The 26,858-nt window shown below is 46.2% G+C and overlaps 1 protein-coding gene, 1 long non-coding RNA gene and 1 other non-coding gene across 25 annotated transcripts in view; 1 reads left to right on the top strand and 2 right to left on the bottom strand.

The window, feature by feature from the left end:
- The window catches only part of ZNF274 (zinc finger protein 274), a 22,469-nt gene extending 4,112 nt beyond the window's left edge, over positions 1–18,357 (bottom strand). The window contains exons 1-5 of the mRNA XM_044931805.2: positions 18,216–18,357; positions 17,945–18,020; positions 17,093–17,219; positions 16,261–16,356; positions 1,520–2,002 (exon numbers count right to left, since the gene is read on the bottom strand). Of these exons, the coding sequence (XP_044787740.2) occupies positions 1,520–2,002; positions 16,261–16,356; positions 17,093–17,219; positions 17,945–17,977 (739 nt within the window). The 5' untranslated portion in view covers positions 17,978–18,020; positions 18,216–18,357. The remainder of the gene's footprint in view (positions 1–1,519; positions 2,003–16,260; positions 16,357–17,092; positions 17,220–17,944; positions 18,021–18,215) is intronic.
- On the top strand, positions 5,398–26,858 carry LOC102415948. 23 transcript variants are annotated; one of them, XR_006640230.1, is made up of 7 exons: positions 5,404–5,520; positions 6,315–6,351; positions 6,705–6,767; positions 8,131–8,236; positions 18,169–18,668; positions 24,930–25,117; positions 25,716–26,858. It is a non-coding gene; the product is annotated as an uncharacterized LOC102415948 (long non-coding RNA). The 23 variants fall into 23 exon arrangements; XR_006640229.1 differs by having other exon boundaries at positions 7,478–8,236; XR_006640228.1 differs by having other exon boundaries at positions 6,705–8,236.
- LOC112580532 lies at positions 10,974–11,075 on the bottom strand. Its single transcript, XR_003104926.1, has one exon. It is a non-coding gene; the product is annotated as a U6 spliceosomal RNA (small nuclear RNA).

Raw genomic sequence — 26,858 nt, 5'->3', positions numbered from 1 at the left:
TGCCCATGACACTTTCCTTGTAGCACCCCTGCTTCAGCTGTCACATCTCCTACCCTGACTCTGACCCTCCTGCCTGTCTTCCTAAGGATCCTCGCAATGACCTTGGGTCCTTCCAAATAATCCAGGTTAACCTGTCCATCTCTAGATCCTTAACGTTATCACACATGTGAAGTCCCGTGTCCCTTTCACCATGTGAGGTTCACGGGGTTCTAATGTGGATATCTTTGGGACCCTCAGCCTGCTGACCACAGCACCCCAGACTCGGTGCACGTGAAGAGACCACTCCTGCGACTGCCAGCCCTGCTCTCTGCCCACACCTGTTTCTCCAGGAAGCCCTGTTCTCTGGATGCCACTCTCCAGGCTCAGATTCCCTCCCTCCTCCTCAAGCATCAGTCAGTCAGTCAACCATTCACTCACTCAAGGAGTCACGGACATAGAAAATGGAGGTGAGCAAGCAGGTGTCTGTGCTCTATAGAACTCAGCCTAATGAAAATCAAGTCTCATCAAGGCTGGATCCCCAATACATCCCAGACCTGTACCATCTCCCTGGCCCACTGCTACCGTCGCCACTCTACCCCACTGCTGTCAGATGCACGTTCATTTGTCAGACTCCCATCTTTCTTGCTAGGTTGGAGGCTTGTTGACCTCACGAGTCCATGAATCCTGTCTCAGTCATCACATTATTCACAGCTCCCAACGAGTGTGTGATGTTAGAAGCCACTTCAGAAATACATACACATACACCTGTGTGACTGAAATGGATGCAGCAGGGATCCCAGGATAAAAATGAAGCACATTATCTGCTGGCCTCCATCAGAAATGTGTGGAGGGCTCATTAAAGAACGCAGTGCCAGGGTGGGAGGGAGGTTCTAGAGGGAGGGGACATATTTATACTTATGGCTGATTTACATTGTTGTACAGCAGAAACAAACATAGCACTGTAAAGCAATTATCTTCCAATTTTAAAAAAAAGGGATGCAGTGTCAGGCCCCACCCAAGAGTTTCAGCAGCTTTGAGGTAGGGCCTGAGGCCTTCCATTTCCACAAACAGGTCCAGGGATGAGGCCATTCTCAAAGTTCTTTGATCTAGTGGTAGTGACAGGTATGTCAGCAAGGAAACATCTAAAGTAGGGGTCCCCAATCCCTGGGTTGCAGACAGGTACCAGCCCGAGGCCTGTTAGGAACCAGGCCATGCAGCAGGGGGTGAGTGGCGGGTAAGACAGCAAAGCTCCATCGGCTGATCCCCATGGTTTCCATTACAGCCCGAACCACACCCTCCACGCCTGTCTATGGAAAAACTGTCTTTCACAGCATTCCTTGGTGCCAAAAAGGTTGGGGACTGATGATCTAAAACTGATTCCCCAAATGGGGTCGGGGAAGGGGAGGAAGCAGATGCCCTTGGCCTAGATGGAGTGGGCGCCACCCTTCTGCCACCCGTCAGAAAGCCTGGGTTCTTTTGCTCCCACCCTCGAGACACCCTCCCAGGAACAGCCATCTCCCCACCCTTCCATGGAACTCACTTTCCTCCTCAGAGATCCAGGTCACGTCCTCCACCAGGGCCACTGCCTGCCGGCAGTCCACTGGGTGCTGCGACTCCACCCATAGCCGCAGCTTCTCAGGCAGTGCGCCCAGGAACTGCTCCAGCACCAGCAGCTCCAGCATCTGGTCCTTGGAGTGCGCCTCGGGCTGCAGCCACTGGCGGCAGAGCTCCCGGAGCTGGGCCAGCGCCTCGCGGGGACCAGCCACCTCCTCAAAGTGGAAACCCCGGAACCTCTGCCGAGCCATCTCAGGATCAGCCGTAGGCTTATCCAGATGTTGAGGGGGCTCCCTGAGAACCTCTGGGCTCAGGCCCTCATCGTCAGCATACAGAGCCCGGATCTGGGCATTCCGGGGAACAGCCACCTCCTGGTTCAGGGTGAGGACTTCAACCACCTCGATCTTCATCAGGGGATTCCCAGCAGGAAAAGGATCCAACTGAGGTTCCAACTGAGCCTTAGGACACTCTGAAAGTTGAAAACAGAGCAAGACAGATGGGCAAAAAAATGCATGAAAAGTTTTGCAATGTTGTTAGCCACCAGGAAAATACAAGTCAAAAACCACTGTGAAATATCACTTCCCAGTCTCTAGGATGGCTATTATCAAGGATGGGTGGTAACAGCTGTTGGTGAGGATGTGGAAAACCTAGAACTCTTGCACACTGGTAGTAGGAATACAGAATGCTACACTACTTTGCAAAACAGTCTGGTAGCTCCTCAACAAGTTACACATCGAGTTATATCATGATACATGGGTTTCAATACAAAAGAATTAAAAACACATGTCAACACAAAAACTTGTACAAGAATGTTCACAGCAGCATTATTCAAAATTTCCAAAAATTGCCCCATGGGGGCCAAGAATGAAAATATCTGGGAAAGACAGGGATGCTGGGTCTCGGCATAGAGTCCAGAGAGCATTTGCTAAACAGAATTCCAGGATGGCCCTGAAATGCTAAGGAACGTGCACAAAGTAACAGGAAACAAGAGAGTTCTCTACAACTCCAAGAATAAATGCTAATTCTGAATGAGTTAAAGATTCAAAAAATAAGTTTAAAAAGGTAAATAACACAGACTGTGATTTACTTTCAATTAGACTTGTTTTATAGACAGAAATGGCATGGCCGGCATCCAGCAAACCTGTGGTTTCACCGTTGCTATTGCAAGTGTAAGCGGTTAAGCACAGCTCTACTTGGAAAGGAATTGATAGCATGAACTCAAAGCCTAACAACGGATGCCTAGGAACTTTACCAGACGAATCTGCATATATCAGGGAGCCATCCAGGGGTGAAAACACTTCTGTGATACCCAGAGAATGAACACACAGACAATGGCCAGCCAAAATGAAAGTGAAAGTGAAGTCACTCAGTCATGTCCGACTCTCTGGGACCCCATGGACTGAAGCCTGCCAGGCTCCTCCATCCACGGATTTTCCAGGCAAGAATACTGGAGTGGGTTGCCATTTCCTTCTCCAGGGGATCTTCCAGGCCCAGTGATCAAACCTGGGTCTCTGGCAAGAGCCACCAGGCTCAGTGGTAAAGAGTCCGAGCCCACCTGCCAATGCAGGAGACATGGGATCCATCCCTGATCCGGGAAGATCCCACAGGCTGTGGAGCAACTAAGCCTCTGTGTCACAAATAATTAGCCTGTGCTCTAGAGCCAAGGAGTCACAACTACTGAGTTCATGTCCTACAGCCCCAGCTCCACAATGAGAAGCCCGAGCACCACAATAGAGAGTAGACCCCACTCTCCGCCCCTAGAGAAAGACCAGAGCAGCAACAGCAAAATAAAAGTATTAAAAAAAAAAAAATGCTGGCTGAGGCGCCCAGTGGACAAAGCATTTACCTCAGTTGGACTCATCAGTACAGCCGTCCCAGCCGAGTCAGTAGGCGGAGGGGCCCCAGCATGGAGGCTCCTGTTCCAGCCCGGAGACAGATTCTGGCCGAATGGAGCCCACGCTGAGCCTCTGATCCACCTCAGAACAGCTGTACCAGCGCCTACCCCACTTGCTATACCTCAGCGCAGCCCAAGGTTCCCAAGATCCCCACCAGGCAACTGATCTGAGTACACAAAGAGTTCACAATGGATGCCTAGGAACTTTACCATACTAATCTACTTATGAGCAGGGAGCCAGCCAGAGATGAAGACATGACTTCTGTGATACCCAGAGAATGAATACACAGATAAAGGAAAGCCAGTATAAGACAACAGAACTCAGAACTACAACTTCTGTGGCAACAAGCCCAGCTCTCAGGACTTGGTTGATAACTTCCAGTTTTTCTTTCTGACCCCTAAGTCAATACTCTCCAATCAGAACCTTCTCTTTTTTTCCACCATGGTCTTCCCCCTCCCAATCTGCTTTACTCTCAGTTCAGTTAGTAAAGAATCTGCCAGCAATGCAGGAGACCCTGATTCAATTCCTGGGTCAGGAATATCCCCTGAAGAAGCGATAGGCTACCCACTCCAGTATTCTTGGGCTTCCCTTGTGGCTCAGCTGGTAAAGAATCCACCTGCAATGTGGGAGACCTGGGTTCGATCCCTGGGTTGGGAAGATTCCCCTGGAGAAAGGAAAGGCTACTCACTCCAGTATTCTGGCCTAGAGATTTCCATGGACTGTGTAGTCCATTGGGTCGCAAAGAGTCGGATACGACTGAGCGACTTACACTTCACTTCAAACACAAAGGATGGTGGTTGACCTCCCCTGGTAGGTTCAACTCTTGAGTAATAGCCTCTGCATGTCCTCTTTTGAGCGGGCTTTATTTCCACAACACTCACTTCCAGAGCAATGTGGTAAATGATGGAGTAAAACTGGAAGACACAGGGAATATCCAAACACAGGTCAAGAAAATTGTGAAAGATCCCCTTGTAAGCATTATAAAATTAGTACATTGATTTTAGGGGGACTATGACAACATTGGAATGTTCCTGTCACATGCAGTAAAAAGCAGAACAGGAAATTACTGTTGAAAACGAGTCCCCCTAAAAACGACTTCCCTACCGAGTTTACACTTAACCTCTATTATCCAAAACTGTATCCCCTTTCTTGTCCCCTCTGACTTCAATTACGGAATCCACCAGTGTCAGACGACCAAAACTGCTGTGATCGATAGCATCGTACTTTAATACAAACTGAAGCTGTCTGTCCAGGGCAAGATGAGCTAACAGATCCTGGAGCCATGGATCACCTGGCCAGAGACGTCGTGATAAGTCGTCTCCAACTGTGCGACGCTATGGAGCCTACCAGGCTCCTCTGTCCATGCGGGTTCTCCAGGCAAGAATACTGGAGTAGGTTGCCAAAAAACAGGATTAAGAAATGTCAAAAAAAAAAACAAAAAAACACAACAAAAAACACACGATGATTAACCCCAGCCTCTCCAATCTTTCCCTTTAAAACACTCCTAGGATTTGTCTCCACATAATAAACCTTTACTTTGCTGCAAACTCCCGCTGTTGGAGTTTGGCTTTCTACGCCTGGCGCACACGAGGTCAGTTATATTACTGTGGAGTAACTGCAGCTGGTTAAAGAAAAAAAATCTGAAAGCGACTAGGAGTAGCGGCTGCTTGTTCGCTGTCTCCGTGCTTTCCCTTGCCGTCTGTGGCCACCCAAGCACCTGCCGCGTATGTCGCCGCGCACTTAGCTGCGGCGGCTGCGGAGCTGGTTTTGGTAGAGCCCGTGCCCACACCAGACGACTGTGCACGAAGTGCGCCCGACCCCTCCTCCCAAGGGTGAAGAGTTTAGATGCCTACGCTCCCTTCACAACCGCACCAGCTCCTCTCCAAGTTCCAGGAGCTTAGGACCGCGACTTCCGGCCTGGACGGAAATTGCGTCATGCTCCCGCCGCACTACAACTCCCAGGAGCCTCCAAGCCGTGCGACTTCCGGCGCCGCCATGCTGAGGCTTTGGGTTTCTCTGAGGCCTTTGGCAGGATTGCGGCTCACTCGCCTCTCACCTCCTCCTTTCGCGTGCCCTTTCCCGGTCTCCCTGGGTCAGTGCGGCGGAGCCTCCATACACACCTTCCCGAGCTGCAAGTCTGTCTCGTTGGGTGACGTTGGGTGTCGGGAGCGCGGCCACTTTGCTCGAGAGTAACGAGCACCTGGATTCCCGACCCATTTTCCTCCCCCGCTCCCACATTCTTTCCTTGTCTCCTTTGGGCTTTTTTGTCCTCCTCTCTCCGAATTTTCTGATTACACACCTCGGCTCGGCAGCGGCCTCCACGGACCTCACGGGTTTTGCCCGCTGCTGGCGCGTGATCCGACGAGTGAGTCAGCGCGGAGTCAGAAGTCGCCCAGTGCCAGCTGGGGCCGCCCATCCAGACTGGCCTTGGGCGCTCCAGGGTTGAAACCAGCTCCTGGGCCACGCTGTCACCTAATGGCCGCTGCCCGGTCACTCCTTTCCTACTTTTCAAGGGTTTTTTCCTGGATGAAATTCATGACAGACATTTGACCTTCCATTTCCAAACCCTTCCCCCAACTTCCTCTCAAACAAGGCTTTGAGTTAGTTTCATGGGGATGCTTGCCTGCCTTAGTTCATACCTGCGTTATCTTGAACATTTATTTAGTTCCCTTCCGGTTCCTCAGGATTTCTGGAGGCGTATTCCCGCCTCGATGGACAGGAGTTTGAGGAAGCTCTGGGAGTTGGTGATGGACAGGCAAGCCTGGCGTGCTGCAGTCCATGGGTCGCAAGGCGTGGGACCCGACTGAACGACTGAACTGAACTGATGCCCGCCTCCCCGCCCAGTCATTCTTGACTTGAAAGCACAGTTTTTTCTTTCCATTACAGCTCTTAAGGCTTGGAATTTCTCTCTGAGGATAACAAGGTGGGGCTCCCTAGGGGCTCCGTGCTGGGCCACAAGCACCATTTTGAGCAATAATCATGCATGACACTTAAAAGAAAAACCTTATTTCTCCAGATTGCTTAATAGCTTTTTAATTTATGAAATTTCCGTGTTTTATTCCTTGGTTAATCAGAGGAATTTTTAGTGCTTTCTCCCTTAAAAAAAAATTTTTTTTTTTTTTTTTTTTTGTATTCTACTTCATTCCCTCTAACCCCACCCCTTCCTTAATCTGGGCCATATATTTACTTCCTCCTTATCGTTGTGGGCACCAGGGTGTTTTCCTTTGTTGCTGAATGCAGTGTATCCGCCCTCTCTCTGCTGTGGCAACCCTTCAGGTGGACACTGGTTATGCCGTTATCATAAACACCTACTGGATGCTGTGCAGTACCTGAAATGGGGTAAGTGTCATTCCAGGCACCTCAATCCTCTGTCTCATCTCAGGAACAACTCCCCAGTCCCTCTAAAGGGAACCCTCAATGCTGTCTGTATTGGCCCCACTTGACAGAAAAATGAAAGCTCTGTGTACTAGCTAGCAAGGCTGAACCTGGATCCACACCTCACTCAGGCGGGGCTGACTAACCTACCCACCTGCCTTGGGAGCTGCATAAAATGATTCCTCAGCCACAAATCCCAAGTGGCTTTCAGTCCACCAGCTGAAAAAACCCCGGGGGGTGGGGGGTGGGGTAGGATTGGGAGAATTTAGTCCCTGCCACCTGCAATCCCCTATCTAGCTAGGGGGCTATTTTACAAATTCACTGAGCCTTTGGGCAAGGGGCTTAATCCTTCTGGGCCTCAGTTTCCCCACCCTAAGTGAATAGGGACCTCAAGGCAGGTACTGGGGAGTCGTAAAGGCTGATGGGAGTCGTTGTTTTCTTCTCTCATGCTCTCTCTGCTACCTTCAGGTAAGCTGTCTCTCTCAACAGTGCCCAGTTTTCTAGTGAAAGCTTTGCTACAAGACCACAAAAATAATAGTAACTAATTACAATGTCCTTCTACCAGCTTGTTGGGGGTGCAGGGGCAGCTCCCCTCATCCCTGTTGCACCCTCCCTTTGTCTAGGATGCCCTCAGCTCATCCTGTCTCGTCCTTTCCCCATTTCTTACTCCTCAGCTCTGGACATCTTGCTACATCACCTTCTAAACGTGTCTCCCCTCACTGGCCTGCTGAGGCTGCTAACTGGGTCTCATGCATTGGAAACTCCTAAGCCAAGCCCAGAGGAGGATGTGCCAAAGCTGTTGATGATCATGACACAGTCGGCCTTCAAATCAGTAACAGCAGCTACCATTTCATGAAACCCTCCAAGGACCTGCCTGGGCTTTTACAACACCCCAGCCCCATTAAGCAAGTGACCAACTTTTACACAGATCCACACTGGGAGAGGCTAAGAATCTGCAGAAGGGAGCACCTGGGAACCAAACCCTGTTCTTTTATGCCTTTTATACCAAAGAGGGCTTCACATAGCTACAATCTTTTCCTCAAATGTGCCCAAGAGTGTCTCATCCAGAAGTCACTGCACTTGCTACCTGCTTGCCAGGTGATGTCTTTCTTAACATCTCTGCTTCTCCTTCCCCATCCAGCTCTCAGGTCAGATGTCATCTAGGAGCTATCTTCCCACCCAGTTCTAAACTAGTATTGCCCAGCCATGCTTCCCCATTCCTGTATCTTCCCCATATATATACTCTATATTGTTTCATTTTTCTTCATACCATTGATTGCCACCTTTAAGTATCTGGCTCATTAATTTCTCTCTCCACCCTCTCTAGAACAGCACTGCTCAGTGGAACATTCTTTGGTGAAGGGAATATTAGCCATTAGCTGCAAGTGACCAGTGAACATTTGAAAGGCCAGCACAACTAAGGAACTGAACTGGTAAGTTTGTTTTAGTAGGTTTACATTTACTCAGCAACACAGGCTAGTAGCTTCTCTGGAATGAGTGTAAGCCCAGTGAGACAGGGGCCTTTCCACCCTGTTTATCATGGTGACCCTTCCCTATTAACAGCACTTGGCATTTTGGCAGGTTTGTTCAGGCAGTATTTGTTGACACAGCAGAGCTTCTAAGTGCTTTGATGAACAGTGCACCAAGACATTTGGGCCTTTCAAAGGCTTATGCTTGCCCATATTTCAAATTTCAGGAAATCGCATTGGTACTGGAATTGTGTCCATCTGTAAGTTATCATGGGAAGACAGCTGCTGCTGCAAAGTTCCCATCTTTTACTTGGGAGCCTAAGCAGGTCATGGGGTAAGAGGACCTTGGTTTAAACCCCCACCTGCTTCTTCCCAAACCAGGTCAGGGACTTGCCTTCATGCTCCCACAGGATGAATGGGGCTGTGGAGTTTCTCTAGGGCTGCTGGCTGGAATAATTATAGGACTTAAGAAAGGGACTTCATGCACTTCTAGCCTTTTAATCCCTCAAAAGAAGTCAGTGTTTTTACATACTTAAGTCTTACATGGCCCTCTAACATAACCTTCTCCAAATAGAGCCTGCTCATTCCTTACCAATTTATTCCTAGGTTCCATTTCAAAAAAAGTATCAATAACAAAGTCTTTCCTCTATGTTGAAGTGGTTATTCCTGCTTTAAGCCACAAATATTAAGTTTCTGTATTTTATACTCGGTTGTAACTGCTCAACTCTATTTCAGAGGATACTTTTTTTTTTTTTTTTAAACACATTATCTAAAAATAGATAAAATAGGTGCTCATTATTACAAGCTACAGATATTTTCTCCTTTTCAATATTTTTCTCATTTTGTGCTTTAGTGAGAACAATGCTATGTGTAGGTTGCAGAAAGAACCTGTTAACAAAGCACCTAGTGTTCTGTCATTGAGTAGCTCATGTTCTATGGAAACCTATCTTTTAATAGGAAGCTAGAAAATATTCACTGCCTGGGTTAATACAGAGATGCAACTAATTATCTACTTTGTTCTTAAGAAAAAGTTGGTTTTAACATTTCTCTTGGGCCAACTTTACACTTTTCCAGAAATCTTTCCATCTTATTGTTTGTTCGTTCCTGTACTTAACCAATACTTACTGAGCACCTATGCTGTGTCAGGGTCTGGTGACACAGCATGAAGATGACAGTCTTCCATTTTATGAGCATAGTTACTGGCAGGACCTCTGAAAGTGGAAGGTCACCCTCCCACCCAATTTCCTTCTCTGGAGACAATCACATCCTATAGTTTCTATATTCTCCCAATGGTAACAATTGGTATATTAATACCTGGTGTATGTTTGCATGTATATTTTTAAGTGGAAAAAAAAGACATTGGTATCCTGTATGTCTGTACACCTTTACATACGTTAAGGTGGACTTCCCTGGTGGCTCAGATGGTGAATCTGCCTGCGATGCAGGAGACCCAGGTTTGATCCCTGGGTTGGCAAGATCCCCTGTTGAAAGGAATGGCTACCCGCTCCAGTATTCTTGGCTGGAGAATTCCATGGACAGAGGAGCCTGGCAGGCTACAGTCCATGGGTTGCAGTCAGACAGGAGTGACTAACACTTTCACTTCACACGTTCACGTTAAGGTATCTATGTTAAAAGGTATAGATTTTTAAGAAACAAATATCTCTTGGTGATTGTTTCATATCAGTACATAAAGCTGGCTTATTCTTCATTCTTTGGCCATACCACATGGCAAGGGGATCTTAGTTCCCCAACCAGGGACTGAACCCACACCCCTTGCAATGGAAGAACTGAGTCTTAACCACTGGACCACCAGGGAAGTCCCGAGCAGGCTTATTCTTTGACAGTTGTTTAAAACACTACAATGGGAACATGTATTGCTGAATATCTACATAGTTTCTTTTCTCCGTATAGGTTTTTAACTTGCCACTTATTTATTCTTATCTATCCAGAAAATGGGCTTTTTTTCTTCTTCATTTCTGACTTACTACTGCTTTTATCTTATTTTTCCTCAGGACTCTTAGTTTTTTTTCCTCCTCAAAAAAAGGTTTGAGTCCAATGCTTAATTCATTTACTTTCCTTCTTTTTCAGTTAATAGTTTAAGCACTTCAGGTCTTGAAATTACTCCGGAGACTGTACCTAGACCTAGGGAAAGCGGTCCTCAGATAATAGGATTAAGGTTACATGGGTCCTAGAGAGCAAATGGATGGTAACAGAGAACATGAAGTATTCTTGAATCAAGACTGCACAGTATGTGACCACACCCTGATAGGCTGGATTCCTGCCAAAACATGTTTGATAGCCATTCAAGATTATAGACTTTTGACCTTGTCCCCAGGAATGTGACCATTTCAAAGTTCTTTGTAGCACTATTTTAAGATTTCTTTTATCATCCTCTTGGAGCCTGGCCTAGTCTTCAGACTCTCCTGTTTGAAGATTTCCTCATCTCTTGTAATTTTTCCAACTGTTTATTCACTCAACGATTTCCTGAGCTGTAACGTCAGTTATTTCCTAGCAACTGGGGACATGTGAAGGAAACTGAAATAAGGATGCCGGCCTCACTTGTGCTACTTAACATTTGTTCTAGATGTTCAGATAAGATAATAGACTCCAAAATGGAGAAACAGAACCTCTCTTACTATATATTCATACAGTTGACCCTTCACATCTGTCTATACTTCACAATTTTATTGTATTTTTTTAAAGTAGCATGGAGGGCTTCACAAATGGCCTGTTATCCTTGCACAGGGGCCATGCTAATCCTGTGTTGTTCCAATTTTAGTGTGCATGCTGCCGAAGCAAGCACTGTACTGCACCATTTTATATAAAGGACTTGAGCATCTAGATTTTGGTATCTGTAGGAGTCCTAAAACAATCCCCCATGAATATCAAGGGATAGCTGTCCTAATGTGATCAAGGTTTTAGAGTTTGTCTTTCTTATGACAATCTGGTGTAAAACCAGAATGAGACATTTCATTTGTACTATTCAGTGTGGGTCTCTTCAGTCTGTTTTTCTGTTCTGTCAAACAAGGGGAGAGCTAAGATGAATGATCTGCCTGCACAGATTACATTGAGAATCTGCTCTCATATGAGTCCTCTGATGCTGAACACAATGAGGACTCCTACTGAAGGGCTTCTGGTCAGTGGGTTCTGTGACTCCTCATGCCTAACATTGATTACATTCTCAGACACTCTTCAATATCTACTTCTATGATATTGAAAACAGCTGTTTATGAAACCTCTCCGCAGCAACTATTTCCCTGTGATTTCAGAGTTCTCAGATACAATGATTTGATGTAAGAACTTTTCCAAACGGAACACAACTGGAATTTTTTGTCTAGTATGAATTCTTTCAAATCAGGCTATAAGCATTTCCTGCTATGATTCCTGGGATTTCTTCTGTTTGAGTTCTCATATTGAAAAACACATGATGAAAAGGACTTCCTCCATTTGAGGTTTTTCCATGTGAGTCTCCTCTGTGAGCTGAGCTAAAACTAGGTTTTCTCACACTAAACATATTTACTCTTGTTCCTGAAAGAATTATCCTTTTTTTAAAACGAATGATTTCCTACATCCCCCACATGTTGGTTTTATAGCCCATATGAGTCCTCTCAGGCTACACAAAAAATCTTGAGAATTTCCTTCTATTCCTCTCAACAATACAATCTTCTTGTACTAGCCTTTTTTTCCTACTAATGTCTATACTAATTTGAGTTGCCACATTCATATTTGCAGGGCTCTTTTGCTTAAATTCTTGACAAACCAAAAAAAATGTAACTGTCCTGCAAGCTTGCCTACAATCATGACCTTCAAAATAGTGTCTTTATTCCATTGCATTGTCCCTCATGTTTGAATCTATATAGATTATGTCTCAAGATATTCCACCCAAGCCACACATATGGTAGGTAATACTTTCTTGAAAGAACATTGAGCGAGAAGGCTTAAGATGTGAGTGCCATCAAATATTTCTCCCCACTTATCTTCACAGCATCTTTTCAAATTAGTGCCTTCTTGAAGATTAATTCCATGTCTTAAGCATTTACCCAGGTTCCTTTCTACTTCAGCCACTGTCTGTGCTGCCGTTTTTGCTGTCATGGAGAGCTAAGACACATGCAAACTGGGCTGTATTAGTGAGGCCTAGCTTTTGTTCAGTTCGTTCTCTGCCTTGAGGAGAGGCACAGCTACATTAGTCCTGGGAGAAAGGGATCACTGAAGGAGATATTCTCTTAACAGTAAGCAGGCCATTCCAAACACCTAAGACTCCCATGTTTTTATGCACTGCCTGGACCTCAGACGGGGGCATACCACTGGCTTCACAGACCTTTACTTGGGTGTTTCTAAGTCGCCTCCTATTCATACTCCATTAATAGAACCAGTCAGGACATGGTACAGTTGCAAAAACATGTGAATTTAGGTGGAAGCTATTAGGTAGTTTTTTGTACGATTCATCTGTTTGCTTAAAATTATTTCAACATAAGAATATAAGCCAAAGAAAACATATTTCCACCCTTCAAAAGTCTTGGCCTTTACCAGACTTCCATGTTACTGACCAATGCCAAAAAGTCCAGAGTAGTAGTACCTCTGTTTTCAGTTCAGTCGCTCAGCTGTATCCGACTGCGACCCCATGGACTGCAGCACGCCAAGCTTCCCTGTCCATCACCAATTCCTGGAGCTTACTCAAACTCATGTCCATTGAATCGGTGATGCCATCCAACCATCTCATCTCTGTTACTGTATTTTAAAAATGAGATACTGATACATTTTAAAAATGTGCATGAAAAATGCATATAAATGCATATAAATACATACATTACAAAGAACAGTCACAAGAAATCCCTTGAAGCCTTCACCTGTGAGCAGTTCTTTGTAGCTTCCTTTCCTGTGCCCTCCTGGTCAGTTACTCAACTGGCCCCATTGGATTCACCTCACATAGAGAGGAGCCAGCTTCTCCCAGCCCTGTTGGTACTCTCTTGGGGGCAGATATTAACCACCTCTTCCCTATCTGCTACTACCGCAGCCCCCTGCCTGCTGGCATCTGTGCCCTTTTGCCCTCAGAGAGCTGTAAAAAGCACAGCACACACCTACTCAAGGAAGATCAAACCCCCCTGACAGTGGAGGCCCCAAACTTAACTTGCCTATCAGTACACCTCAGTTACTTCCTTCCAGCCTAATAGGTAACTTTCCATTCCCAGAATGTGCCACCCTTGCCCCATTCTCAGGGTAACCCACAGTGGCGTTTCTGCACCAGGAAACGAAGCTCTTCACTTCTATTCTTGCCCATCTGCCGACTTTCTGTTCTATAGGCATTGGCTTAATATCTTGGCCCTGCAGTGTCCCTTGACCCCACCTCTAGAGTAATTCCCTGTTGCTCCCTGCTTTACACCATGTTCTTTTTCTTCTCTGTCCATACCACTAGTTAACTGGCCTTTACCCAGTTAGATCTGTGTAGCGTGTTGGTAGAAGGTGCTCCTCTGTTAGACGGAGGAGTCTACAATCAAAGGGATTACACTAGGTCTTTGGCTTACTACCAAGTACATACTTTCTCTTTTTTATATTGCATAGGACACAAGGGGCCTTCTACAAACATTTCTAAGGTCAAGGGGAGACAGTGGAGAAAAAACATCACATAAAGGATTCTTTGTGATGCAGCATAAACATGTTAGGCACCTATCACCCCAGGCCTAGCTTGTAACACAGGATCTTTCGTTCTAGGACACCACCCCTGAAAAGCCAGCTTTTCTGACGTGCAGAACCATAAGTGCCCAATGCCCCCCATGGCAGCTAGATTCAGGAAACTGCTAGATCATCCAGAGATGCATGGCTGGAAGGTCATCATCACCAAAGATGCAGGCCAGGTACAGATTTCACAGCTGGACACTGTGAAAGTTCCAGGTAGTTCCAGAGCCGCTTGCATTAAAGCACAGAGAACAAAGGGGGAACACAAGAAGTTCTCCTTACAAAGCCAGCACACTCTGATACAGAAGTGTCCAAAAATAACAAGCATAAAGAAAACCATCCACCTCCCCAATATAATTTATGAACACTGATGCAGAAATCCTAAAAGTTAATAGACATCAGGACATTACAACAGGGGCACATCTATAATTACGTCACTGTTAACTGTTCAAGTCAGAAAATCTCCATGACCACCTTGGAGGGCTTTGGAGGGGGAAAATTGGGGCTCTTACTAATTTCCATTTACTGGAAAGGGTGAGATGACTGTTCCTTTATCCAGATAAAAAGTGATACGAATCAAAGCAGAATCCAGAAACTTTCCCTTTTAAGTTAGAGACCAGATACTTAAAATCATCACATTCTCAGCCCAGTGTTTTGGAAGCAGTAGCTGTGAGGAATGTAATTACCTCCTCACCTACCTTGAATGCAAAAGAAGTAAAATAATAATACTTTATACTTGCCAATAATATGATTCCGTACTAAGAAAATTAATTTATAACCTAAGAAAACTGTTACAAATAAGAATTTAGCAGCAGGATAGGTTCATCTGCAGCAACTACGCAGGACTGCAAGGGAGGAGTAACCTGAGCAGATAAGATAGCAACTGGAGGAAATGCCCAACCGCACGTGGAAAGCCTGACCAGCACGGTGAGGGGAGTGGGTCCCTCCTTGTACACCTGTGCCGGAAGGTGACTGAGACCAGTTCTGATCAAATTTCTGAATGAAGTTAAATGTAGTATACATTCTAACAGCATTTTCTCAATGAATCCTGACAAGCTGATGGTAGGTATTCATCTGGTTGAGAACAAATAATAGGTTTTTTAATTAAAAAAAAAAAAAAAAAAAGAGGGCCTACCGTTTATCCAAGATTCTTATAAAGCTACAGTAAGTACAGTAATATGGTGTTTACTAAGATACCGACAGAGATCAAGGGACCATAAGGGGCCAAGAAGGCCTGCATGCAACAAACAGTGACTATGAGAGATGATCTAGATGGTGTTCCAATAATAAGAAAATGGCATTGAAAAAACTTGTGCCCCACACCAATTACACAAGGAACCCAGTACATGAAACAGCTAAACAAAACCCAAAAGTACCAGAATAAAGTATTTGTACAATCTGCCCATGGATGGCATGAAACCTAGATTAGGAGTAAAGACAGATCTGAAAGAAAAAAAAATCTGAAATCATAAAACTTCTTTATGGAGACTAAATAAAGGTAGGAGACAGATATTGGACTGTTATCTGCAGTGTTACTATCCATAATATATAGTAGACTCCTCCCCACCACCACACACAAAAGACAAACCAACAGAGGAAAAAAAAAGGAAAATAGAAAAACTCACAAAAGCAAAAGTACAAATAATCTGTAAACTTAGAAACCAAACTGAATATATCTTTTCCTATCAGATCCGTAAACCTTAAAAACAGGACTATAAGTCACCATCTATCTTACGCAGCTGTATGTATTTTAAAGGAACTTAAGACAGCAACTTGTTGCTACCGAAGTTTTTCACTTACATCTTGGTTGATTCTACATTCTGTTTCTAGAAATGCTATCTACACAAAAAACCCAACTTGATTGTGCAAAAACTGTATGCAAGGATTTTTTTTTTTTGCAACCACTTGAATGTCCATCAAGAGAAAAAAGTAAAAGTCAAGTCTACACTGCATTTGTGAATGAATGATGCAAATCTGTCTCCACTGAGTATGGTCACACCCCCCAAAACATAAACTTCCATAAAATCTGGCCAAAGCCACACACCAGTTACTGGAGATTACAAAAGGGAAGGGCAATAGACCATGAGTGAAGCAGGGTGAGGACTGCCAACCTGGCACCAGCAAGAGGTTCCCATTCAGCCAAGCAGTGCCCCCTGACTAAAGCCAAGGAAAATGCAGAGCTTGACTCAGCATGTTTGCAGCTATTCCTCACAACACCCCACTAGAGGTTTTCCCCATCCACCTCCTTTGCTAAGACACTAGTTCCTGCCTAACCAGGACTCCCACACCAGGACTCCCATGTGCCTGGTTCTCACCTGAAAAGGTGTCTTGAGGAATTCCTCTCTCCACCGACCACAGCTCTTCCTCTTCCTCTAACTGAGATACCACATCTGGCTTGGAAAGCTGATGTTCTGCCCAAGGGAAAAGAGACAGTGCTTGGGGGTCTGTGTTCGGGAGAAAGTACTTTCCTGCTGTAGCAATTCTGTCCCTGTGTTCTCCCTGGTAGAAATGGCTTCTGGTCTAGGGCAGTGTTGCTAACTTCACCCATCCCCTTTGCCATCTGCTTCCTTTTCTGGATTCTCTTGACTGTAAAGGAGGTAGTGGGACTTGGTTCTGGTCAGTAAAACACTAAGGGAAGTTTGTCAGCTGGGGGCTTATTGCATTTTTCTTTGTTTGTAAAGTGTGCCAGCTATAGAAAGAGAACTAGTCAGGGCTGCCCTGGCTTTACTTTCTGCCTTAAACTTTGATGGACATAATGCTTGGCATCAGTCAGGCACATGCTAACCTAAGAATGACAACTTCACACTAACCATGCAGAGATGGAAGGGAGCAAGGCCTCTGATGATACACCTGAGCTGTCAGACACTGACACCACGTTCTGGAATTCTTGTTACAAAAATAGTAAGCATCTATCAGCAGTTGGAAACATCCCTGATAGGCCCACATCCCTGGTATTGAACACCTCTGAGGGGTGGACTAGGTAAAGTTTCAAAAGTTATATGTAAAGTTGCCCTTTCCCTCAGGCTCCAGGGCCTTGACCCTTGAACGCAGATCCCTGCAGACTGAGCCAAAGCAGACACACACTTCAAAGGCACCACATTCGGGCTGCAAAGCACAAATCTTTATTGACACAGAGGCCATCCTTACCCACTGAGACCAGGTTCCTGTAGTTCTCCAGCATCACCTCCCTGTACAGGGACTTCTGTTCGAGGTCCAGCTTTCCCCACTCATCTGGGGTAAAACCCAAGGCCACATCTTCAAAGGTCACTGGTTCCTAAAACCCACAGGTGCCTGTTCAGCCAGGGCCTGTTGTCACCCATGCTGACAGGAGGAGGAGGAGGGTGACTGACCACATGTAGGCACAATTAACAAGGTGACTCGAGCATTCCAGATATCTCATCACGAGTTCCTGAATTTGAAACAGCAAACCCAAGCTTGATCCTATCAGGTCACAGCAAGTAGGACAACCCATGAGGTCAGAAAACATTGTTCATTCTCCGAAAACCTTTCCACTTCTTAGTAACCTGAGGATTCCAACAGTGATATCAGGTGTATCCTTTCTCCTACGGAATTCCGTGAGCTAAATCACCACACTTCAGCCTTTAGCCTCCATCCACTGGCTATTCTGCTGCTACTTCCTTCACCTATCAGGGCTTCATGCCCATCTCGCTCTTCACCCAGTGACTAAGCTTTAATTCCAAAGTACTACTGAAAGCTAAGTGAAGCCTGATTTCTGCTTACACCTGCCAATGGCTTTCCCCGCTCCGTTTAAAAGATAAATTAGAATCCCCCGCGATTTGTCCTCTATTTGCTCCCCTGGAAAGCTAAGCAGCTTGCTATCCCTCTGCTCACTAGGGTCTCTCCTCCAGTCCCCACCCCTTACCTAGATGCTAGGGGGCCTGGAGGCATCCCAGGGACGCGTGTGCTTGCATCACCCCTCCACCCCCGCTCCCAAATCCAGCGGTAGACTCTGAAATTTACCAAGAAACCTCTACTCACACGGAACCAATCCGTCGGAAGCCCGGAGGCCATAACTTCCTCTTCCTCAACGAGTCCCGTGGGAGTAGGCAGAGTCCTAAGAAGGTCGAATTTGGGAGGTGGAAGGGGCGTGAGGGTTAGACCAAGGCCCCCGCCCTCGGCCCAATCAACAGGAAATGACAGATCTAACTCCAACCTCGGAAAATGCTCTAAAAAGTCGTCTCCACCTGTTCTCAAACACCCAGAGGGGCAATTTCCCAACCTCCTCACCCAGATGGAGTCGGCGCCTTACCCAGCCCGCAAGCGCCCGGATGGGGTCGCCCCGCCTCGCGCCCCTATGGGCCCCGAGTCCCCGATTCACTGCCCTAAAGGCCCCACGGCGGGAGGACGGCAGACGAGGCTGGCTCTGGGCTCCTGCGATTGGCGGGGTAGGGGCCGCAACTGGGCGCTCCCTGCGAAGCAGCACTGGAACACAGCCCCCGACGGGCGCAGGTTTCGCGCCACACTCACCCTGCGCGCGCGCGCCGCACAATGGCGCCTGTCAGCCCCCGGCGAACTGCGTCAGTGCGTCCATTTGGACTACAACTCCCAGAAACCCCCGCGGCGTGGCGCCGCCCACGTTGTGGGCGGTGGACATCTTGGTGGCCACCTCGGGGCGGTAGGCGAAGCCCCGGTCGCGGAAAGAGCGCCCTTGGTGATCCCGCTGGGACAGGAGGAGGCCTTCGAGGGGCAAGTCGGTCCGCTGGTGGGTCCCAGCACCTGCATGGGCGGCGACGCAGGCTGAGAGGGAGGCTCGCCAAGCCTCGAGGGCTGCAACGCGTGGGACGAATGGGAAATGGAGAAAGGGAAGGCTTGGGAGGGGCAGGGCCGGAAGTGCTGAGGGGCGGGGCGAGCTTCTCACACCAAACGTAGAGAGAGGAGGGGCGGGCCGGAAGTGCCTTGAGGCAGCGGTCAAGTTGGTCCCCTCAGGCTCAGCAGTCAAGAGTTGGCCTGCAGTGCAAAAGATACAGAAGGCGCGGGTTCGATCCCTCGGTCGGCAAAGTCGCCTGGGGCGGGAAATGGCAGCTCACTTCAGTATTCTTGCCTGAAAAATTCCGTGGACAGAGGAGCCTGATGGATTTCAGGCCAAAGGTTCCCATACAGCTGAGCACAAAGTCCTGCTAAGCTTCGGGGAAGAGGATACTATGTGTGTATTCACACCTAAGGGAGAGGAAAAGGGGTCGGGTTGGGACCGTGGGACGTGTTCTGAAAGCGGGACTGAAATCCTCCCGAGCTCCTGGGAGGAAAAGAGGTAAGGGCCTGCCGTGAACTGTGCGGGTGTGAAAATGTTAGTCGCTCATCGTGTCCAGCTCTTTGCGACCCCATGGACGGTAGCCCGCCAGGCTCCTCTGTCCATGGGATTTCCCAGGGAAGAATACCGGAATGGGTTGCCATTCCCTTCTCCAGGGGATCATCCCGACCCAGAGATGGAATCCGGGTAGATTCTTTATGGTTTGAGCCACCAGGGAAATGTGCAGAGGGTGAGGCTACATGTCCTCCAGGCCCAGGGAGGGGAATGGGGTCAGGACTAACTATCTACTCAAGTTGTGGAGAAGGGCAGAGCAAGTGGAACCAAGGCAGGAGAGTGGAGGGAGGGTTGTCCACGGGTAAATCAGAGCTGGACGGAGGTTAAAGCAATGAAAGTAGATTTTGTTCAATAAACTTGCAATGGGGAAAGCGGGAGACTCCAGTGTAGAACAGCTCATTTCTGAATACAACTAGAGTAAGTGGGGATTTATGGCCTAGGAGTAAGGGGAGAGGTACCAGTGGATAGAAAATTAGGAGAAGGACACATCCTGTCTGGGGGATTCTAGCTGGATAAAGCTAATGTTTTAAGGAAGACAGGCCAGGGTGATGATGTATCACCTGGGAGAGAGAGTAGGGGTGAGGAATTTGATCAGATATCAAGAGTAGGGGAGTCTTCATAAACTGACTTACGATTCTTGCTCAAATGGGATTCTATGAGGAAGTACAGGTATGGGTCTTATGGGGAGAAGGTTCAGAGTAACCTTGCTAACGTTTGGCTAAGCAGAGAACCAGGGGGTTGGTGTGGTGTGGGGTGGACAGGAAGGCTCCTCTGCCCTGGGTCCTCATCTGTGAGCCAGGTGCCCATGTCTAGGAAATGGAAGAAGTCTTTCCCTGCCCAGGACCTGGTGTGTGCACCTCTTCCTTGAGCCCAGTCCACTATCATCTTTCTTTGGAGCCCAGGACAAAATAGTCTCATGTCTTCCTCAAAGTCCAGTATCTGGTGTCCTTACATCTTCCTGAGGTTCCAGGGCCCAGACTCTGATGTCCTGTCTCCTCCTTGGTGCTTGGGACTCTCCTCCTGAGACCCAGGGCCCAGTGCATCCTCTCTCCACTTCGTAGCAGGTTTCAGTGGCCTTATGCCTCTGTTTGAGTCATCCTGTCCATTGCATGCTATGCTTGTTCCAGCAGTTGTACATTTCTGTGGCCACTGTGGAGAATATTCACATGTACGCTGCACATTGTTCATCTTATTTGTTGCAATTAAGACAGTGTGTCTGTTGACTTGTGCATATTAGCATTGAGTCACTAACTATGCATTTCCCTGAATTTTTCTTGGCTGTTATAGCTAAAACAGCATCCCCATTCATTAAATAACTCAAGCCTCTTTCTCATATTTTCACTTAAAAAAATGATGTTCTATAGCCATGGGTAGTAGGACAAGGCAATTAGCCGTATTGTTTTCTTCTGGTTATGACTAGGGATCCTTCTAGTAGTTTACTGTTAATTTGATGGAGGCTTTAACATCTTAAGGAAATGGGCCTTCTTGGAAGTTCTTTCAGTTCTTTCTGTTTGTATACTGTAGAGTAAAAACATGATTTTAGGTTAAAAGGTAATCTTAAGTATATTATTTAAGATTGATTCATGAAACTCATGTTAATACAATGTTTAATAATAAATTGCATGTTTTTTTTTGCCATTTAGCAAATTAAGAATGCTGTTTAATTTGCTGTAACTTGATTACATTAAAAACATTTCTGGGGGGGGTCTCCTGGTGGTTCAGTGGTTAAGAATCTGCCTGCCAGTGCAGGGGACGCAGGTTTGATCCCTGGTCCGGGAAGATCTCAAGTGCCGCGGAGGAACAGCCCAAGTGCCACACTACTGAAGCCTGCTTGCCTAGCGCCTGTGCTCCACAACAAGAGAAGACACTGCAGTGAGAAGCCGACTCATTGCAACTGGAGAAAGCCTGTGCACAGCAGCAAAGACCCAGCGCAGCCAAAGATAAATAAGTAAATTAGCATATTTTTGGATGAATGTTAACTGTTACGTATGTAAAATGTCAAAAATGTTACACATCCTACCTAGATGTCCATCAGCAGATGAATGGATAAGAAAGCTGTGGTACATATACACAATGGAATATTACTCAGCTATTAAAAGAATGCATTTGAATCAGTTCTAATGAGGTGGATGAAATGGGAGCCTATTACACAGAGTGAAGTAAGTCAGAAAAACACCAATACAGTATATTAATGCATACATATGGAATTTAGAAAGATGGTAACAATGACCCTATGTGCGAGACAGTGAAAGAGACACAGATGTAAAGAGCAGACTTTTGGACTCTGGGGGAGAAGGTGAGGGTGGGATGATTTGAGAGAATAGCATTGAAACATGTATATTACCATATGTGAAATAGATCGCCAGTCCAGGTTCGATGCATGAGACAGGGTTCTCAGGGCTGGTGCACTGGGATGACCCTGAGGGATGGGATGGGGAGGGAGGTGGGAACGGGGTTCAGGATGGGAAACACATGTGCTCATGGCTGATTCATGTCAATGTATGGCAAAACCCACCACAATACTGTAATTAGCCTCCAATTAAAAACAAAAAATGTTATGCATCCTGTTTGCATACAGGGCCCTAACCCCTTGTTCAAAACCTTCAGAGCCAGAAGTATTTTGAAATTCATAAGCATTTGAATTTTAGCAGTATAGGAAGGTGAACACACCATACCACATGTGACATCCCCAACAGGTCTGGGCAGCATCTGGGTGTATCTGTAGCAAAATATATAAGGGGTCACACTAAATTGGAGAAAAACTGTAAATAGCTGTGTTATGCTCAGTCACTTCAGTCGTGTTTGACTCTTTGTGATCCTATGGACTGTAACCCACCAGGCTCCTTTGTCCATGGGGTTCTCCAGGTAAGAATACTGGAGAGAAGTTGACGGTTCTTCCTCCAGGGGATCGTCCCAACCCAGGGATCAAACCTGTGTCTCCTGCATTGCAGGAAGATTCTTTACGCACTGAGCTACCTGGGAAGCCCTACACAGCCTTGTCATTTCAGCTAAATTTTGCAGATGCATAATAGGGGAAGAAACTTTCTTCATTAGAAAAGGTTTTAGAATTGTAGAAAAGGCATTGTGGATCATTTATGAAAACGGCTAGATTAGCAATAATAGTTTCATTCAATTGCAGGGTTTAATTTGCACTTCATCTCTCTTTATATACTCTATATAGTTTAACAAGCATGTTTACTGAGATACTGAATAGTTGAAATAGTATTCTTTCATATGCTTTTAAAATTAACGATGCACTATTGGTTGAATAAGATCTGAAACTAGATACTGACCAAGTCACTATAGCAGCTGGTGGCATTCTGTCCACTCAACAATGGACCTGTGATTTGGTCTCCACTCATCATTATTGGCTTATTTCATCACACAGAACATCTCAGAACATCACACAGAACATCTCATGTGAAGGGGAACATGTGTTTAAAACTCATTTAAAAAAAGAAGAGGAAGAAAGATGTACGTTTTTGTCTTTAAAACATGAGCATCTAGGACACTTCTCAGAACTCCTCAGAGCTTGAGAACTTCAGCTTGGAGAAGCAGGAATAAATCAATCAGCACATTAACTGTAAATTATTAGTGTCATAACTGGTTCCCCAAACAGACTTTGGGGTCGTGACTACTACACATTTGTTCTATGCCTGTTCTCCCCAAGATAAAGGGTGAGTTCAAAATCAAGATAATCCAGACTGGGTGTAGCACATGGAGGAAAGGTAAAGAATCTGAGGTCTGAGCAGAGACAGACCACATGCAGCTTCCAGAAGTGATCTGTTTCAAAGAGGAGTGTGGGAAGTCCACAGAAACTGGACGAACCAGTAAGTCGGGTTTGGTATCCCTTCAATAGCTTTGTACCCTGTATCCTGTAGGGTGTGTTTGGCCGTAAATAACTGAAAACTGAGCTATCATAAACACCGTTTCCTCAAAAATGAATGTCCTGGGGCTGGTTAAGCTGCCAGTGTCGCCCAGGACCGGACTCTGACTTTCCCTGTTGCTCTCAAAAGTGTAGGCGTGTGTCACCCTTCCTGGCCACTGGAGGGTAGACAAAGAATAAGCCAACAACCTGCTTACTGCTAGTCCTTTTGTTATTCAGTTTCTCAGTCCTGTCCAACTCTTGCAACCCCATGGACTGCGGCATACCAGGCTCCTCTGAGCATCACCAACTCCCGGAGCTTGCTCAAGCTCATGTCTATCGAGTCAGTGATGCCATCCAGCCATCTCATCCTCTGTTGTCCCCTTCTCCTCCTGCCATCAATCTTTCCCAGCATCAGGGCCTTTTCCAGGGAGTCAGCTCTTTGCATTAGGTGGCCAAAATATTGAAGCTTCAGCTTCAGCATCGGTCCTTCTAATTAATATTCAGGGTTGATTTCCTTCAAGATTGACTGGTTTGATCTTGCAGTCCAAGGGACTCTCGAGTCTTCTCCAGCACCACAGTTTGAAATCATCAATTCTTTAGCACTCAGCCTTCTTTATGGTTCTGAATACCACCAATTTCTACATTTCTCTTTACCTTAGGAAATTGACCTTTTCCTCTCCAATGAAATCTGACCTTTCTTCAGTCTCTTGCCTGTTCACTCTTCTGTTCAATAGCCATGGATTGATGTACACATCCAAAACAGAGGATGATATCTGCTCTCAGCAACCTTAAGTTTAAGATTTCCTGGTGTTCTTATTATCACAAGTAAGATAGGAAACAGATCTAAGGGCTGTAACTACTGGAAAAGAAAATATAAAAATGCTTTTTACAAATAGGTAACGATAGAATACTTGGGCTTCCCATGTAATACTGGTAAAGAATCTGCCAGCCAATGTAGGAAATGTAAGAGGCTTGGGTTCGATCTCTGGGTCAGGAAGATCCCCTGGAGGAGGAAATGGCAACCATTCCAGTATTCTTGGCCTGGAAAATTCCACAGACAGAGAAGCCCAGTGGGCTACTTTGCAGTCCAAGGGGCTGCAAAGAGTTGGACACAACTGAGCATCTGAGCACAACATTATTGTATATACAAAATCCAATTGGAAATTAAAAAAAAAACAAGATTGCAGTAAATGAGGCAATAAAGAAATAAAGGTATGTGAATCAACACACATGTAACATACAAAATCTTTACAAACAAATATATTGAAGATTCACAGATGAAGCATAAAGACAAATGTCTAGGATTAATTTGTTGGGAAATGCAAGGAATCTACAGGAAGATACGTTTCTGGAAAGAATTACAAGTAAAATTGTATAAATGAAGATGAATATCGTGCTCCAGGTTGGGAAGGCCAACTATAAATCGCAGACCATCACTGGGCTCAATACAAGAGCAAGTGGGATTACAGGACCGCAGTGGGCTCCTGGACTTGGCTCTATGCTTCTTTCCTCTTGAAAATGTGATGGAACTCACCACCATCCTCACTGGGAAACTACTTGGATTCAAACTCATTTTCTCTAAGAAATGCCCCCCAAAAGTACAAGTGCCAAAAAATTCTTTTCTTTCCTGTAAATTTAGACTTCAAAGCCATCAACAGCATGCGGTTATAATCATATAACTTTTCTCGTGTGTGTGGTGGCGGCTGCAGGGGTTTCATCTTTTCAGCAAGTTGGCACAATTTTTTTTAATTGAAGTGTGTGGCTTTTTTCAAGCACTTTTTTTTTTTCCCCAGCCAGAGAGGACTCCTGTAACCCACTATGAAGACTCAGGGGGATACTGCACCCACGTCTGCGTGTGTAATTTGATGAATCCACCATATGCCCTTGGTCCCGTGTACTATCACATCGTATCCTTGGAGCCTGCAATGTCTATCTGTGTCCTCTGTAGCCCCTTGGCAGTGCCTCTGAGACTGCAGCTGAGGTAACTTGGCCCATCTTGCTTACCACAGTGAGTCTTTGCTCCTTGTGGTGTGTCCACCTCCTGAGAAAGGACTTTGAATCAGGTAAGCAAGGGTCAGCCTGAGCCTCTACAACCTGATTACCTGGGATGACTTCTTCTAGGAGTCCCTAAGGGGCTTCCCAGGTGGCGCTAGTGGTAAAGAATCCACTTGCCAGAGCAGGAGATGTAAGAGTTCGATCCCTGGGCCGGGAAGATCCCCTGGCATGGGAAATGGCAACTCATTCTTGCCTGGGAAATTCCCTGGACAGATGAGCCTGGTGGGCTAGTCCATGGGGCTGCAAAGGGTCGGACACAACTGAGCACAGCGGCAGGAGCCAAGTCTATGGCTAAATTGGCTCAGCATGACTAAATGAGATTGCAGAGCAGAAGTTGGTTGGGAACAAGAAAGAATTATTGTGCAAGATGGGTTTTTTTTTTTTTTGGCCACAAGTTGCAGAATGTGCAACCATACATTATCTTACATCACATGCAGTCCAGAGGCAAGAGCTCCCAGGGGTGGTTGCAGGCACTCTCCATCGCCTGCTCATCACTCCTCAGTATATTGTCTTGGTTTTTCCAGAGGTTCCTGTCCTCATGGTCTCAAGGTGGTTGTTTCATGCATCACTTGAAGCCATACACCATTTGGCTGAAGATATTGGCACCAGGGAGTGTTTGTTTCCTTTGACACTGTAACAAATGGCCACAAATTTTGTGGCTTGAAACAGCAAAAATGTATCATCCCACAGCTGTGAAGATCAGAAGGGAAAATAGACCTTTCCGGGCAAAATAAACATGTTGGCCGTGCTGCCTTCTTTGGAGTCTCTGGGGAGAGCCAGTTTCTTCGCCTTTTCCAGCTTCCGGAGACTTCCTGCCGGTGGTGCAGCAGCTACAGTCTCGCTCTGACTCTGACCTCTGCGTCATCATCACGTTGCCTCCACTGACTCTGATTCTCCTGCTTCTTTTCTTTCTTTTTTTTTTAAGAATTGGAGGGTTCTTTCTTTTTTTCTATATTTGCTGTGTTAGGTCTTAGTTACCACATGCGGGATCTTCCTTCCATCATTCAGGATCTTTCACTGCAGCGTACAGATTCTCAGCTGTGGCATGCAGGCACTGGAGCGCGCGGCTTCAGAAGCTGTGATTTGTCGGCTTCGTTGCTCCACACCATGTAAGATCTTAGTTCCCCAACCAAGGATCAAACCTGCATTCCCTGCATTGACAGGCAGATTCTTATCCACTAGACCACCAGGGAAGCCTTTCTCCTGCTGCTTCTTAAACAAGGACAACTGTGATTACATCGGCCCCAAGATAATCTTATCTCAAAGCCATAAAACTTAATTGCACCTGCAAAGAGCTCTTTGCCCTGTAATGAAACCGTCACTGGCTCCAGCTATTAGGATGCGAACAGCTTTGAGGAGCTATTCCCTGCCAACCACAAGGAAGGAATTCATTATCTTCTCGAGCCCTCTTTCCATAGACTTTCTCAGGCCCTTTGGCTAGGGTTGATGCACGTATCCATGTCCTGCCTCTGATAAAAGCTGGAAAAGGGTGGCTCACATGTTGGCATCTGGAGCTGACCTCTTCTCAGCGGTGGGCACAAAAGTCAGCTTGGGGGAAACTCATCGGCCCCAGAATCCTCTCCTCCAGTTGGTTTGTAGGGCTGCGTGCCCCTGCAGAGCAGCTGGTGCTGGAAAATGCTGAACTTGCTAGCAGCAGAGATCTGGAC

This window comes from Bubalus bubalis, chromosome 18, assembly GCF_019923935.1.
Source record: "Bubalus bubalis isolate 160015118507 breed Murrah chromosome 18, NDDB_SH_1, whole genome shotgun sequence".
Taxonomy (NCBI): domain Eukaryota; kingdom Metazoa; phylum Chordata; class Mammalia; order Artiodactyla; family Bovidae; genus Bubalus; species Bubalus bubalis.
Note: the sequence above shows the minus strand (reverse complement) of the source record. Positions and strands in the feature narration are given on the sequence as shown.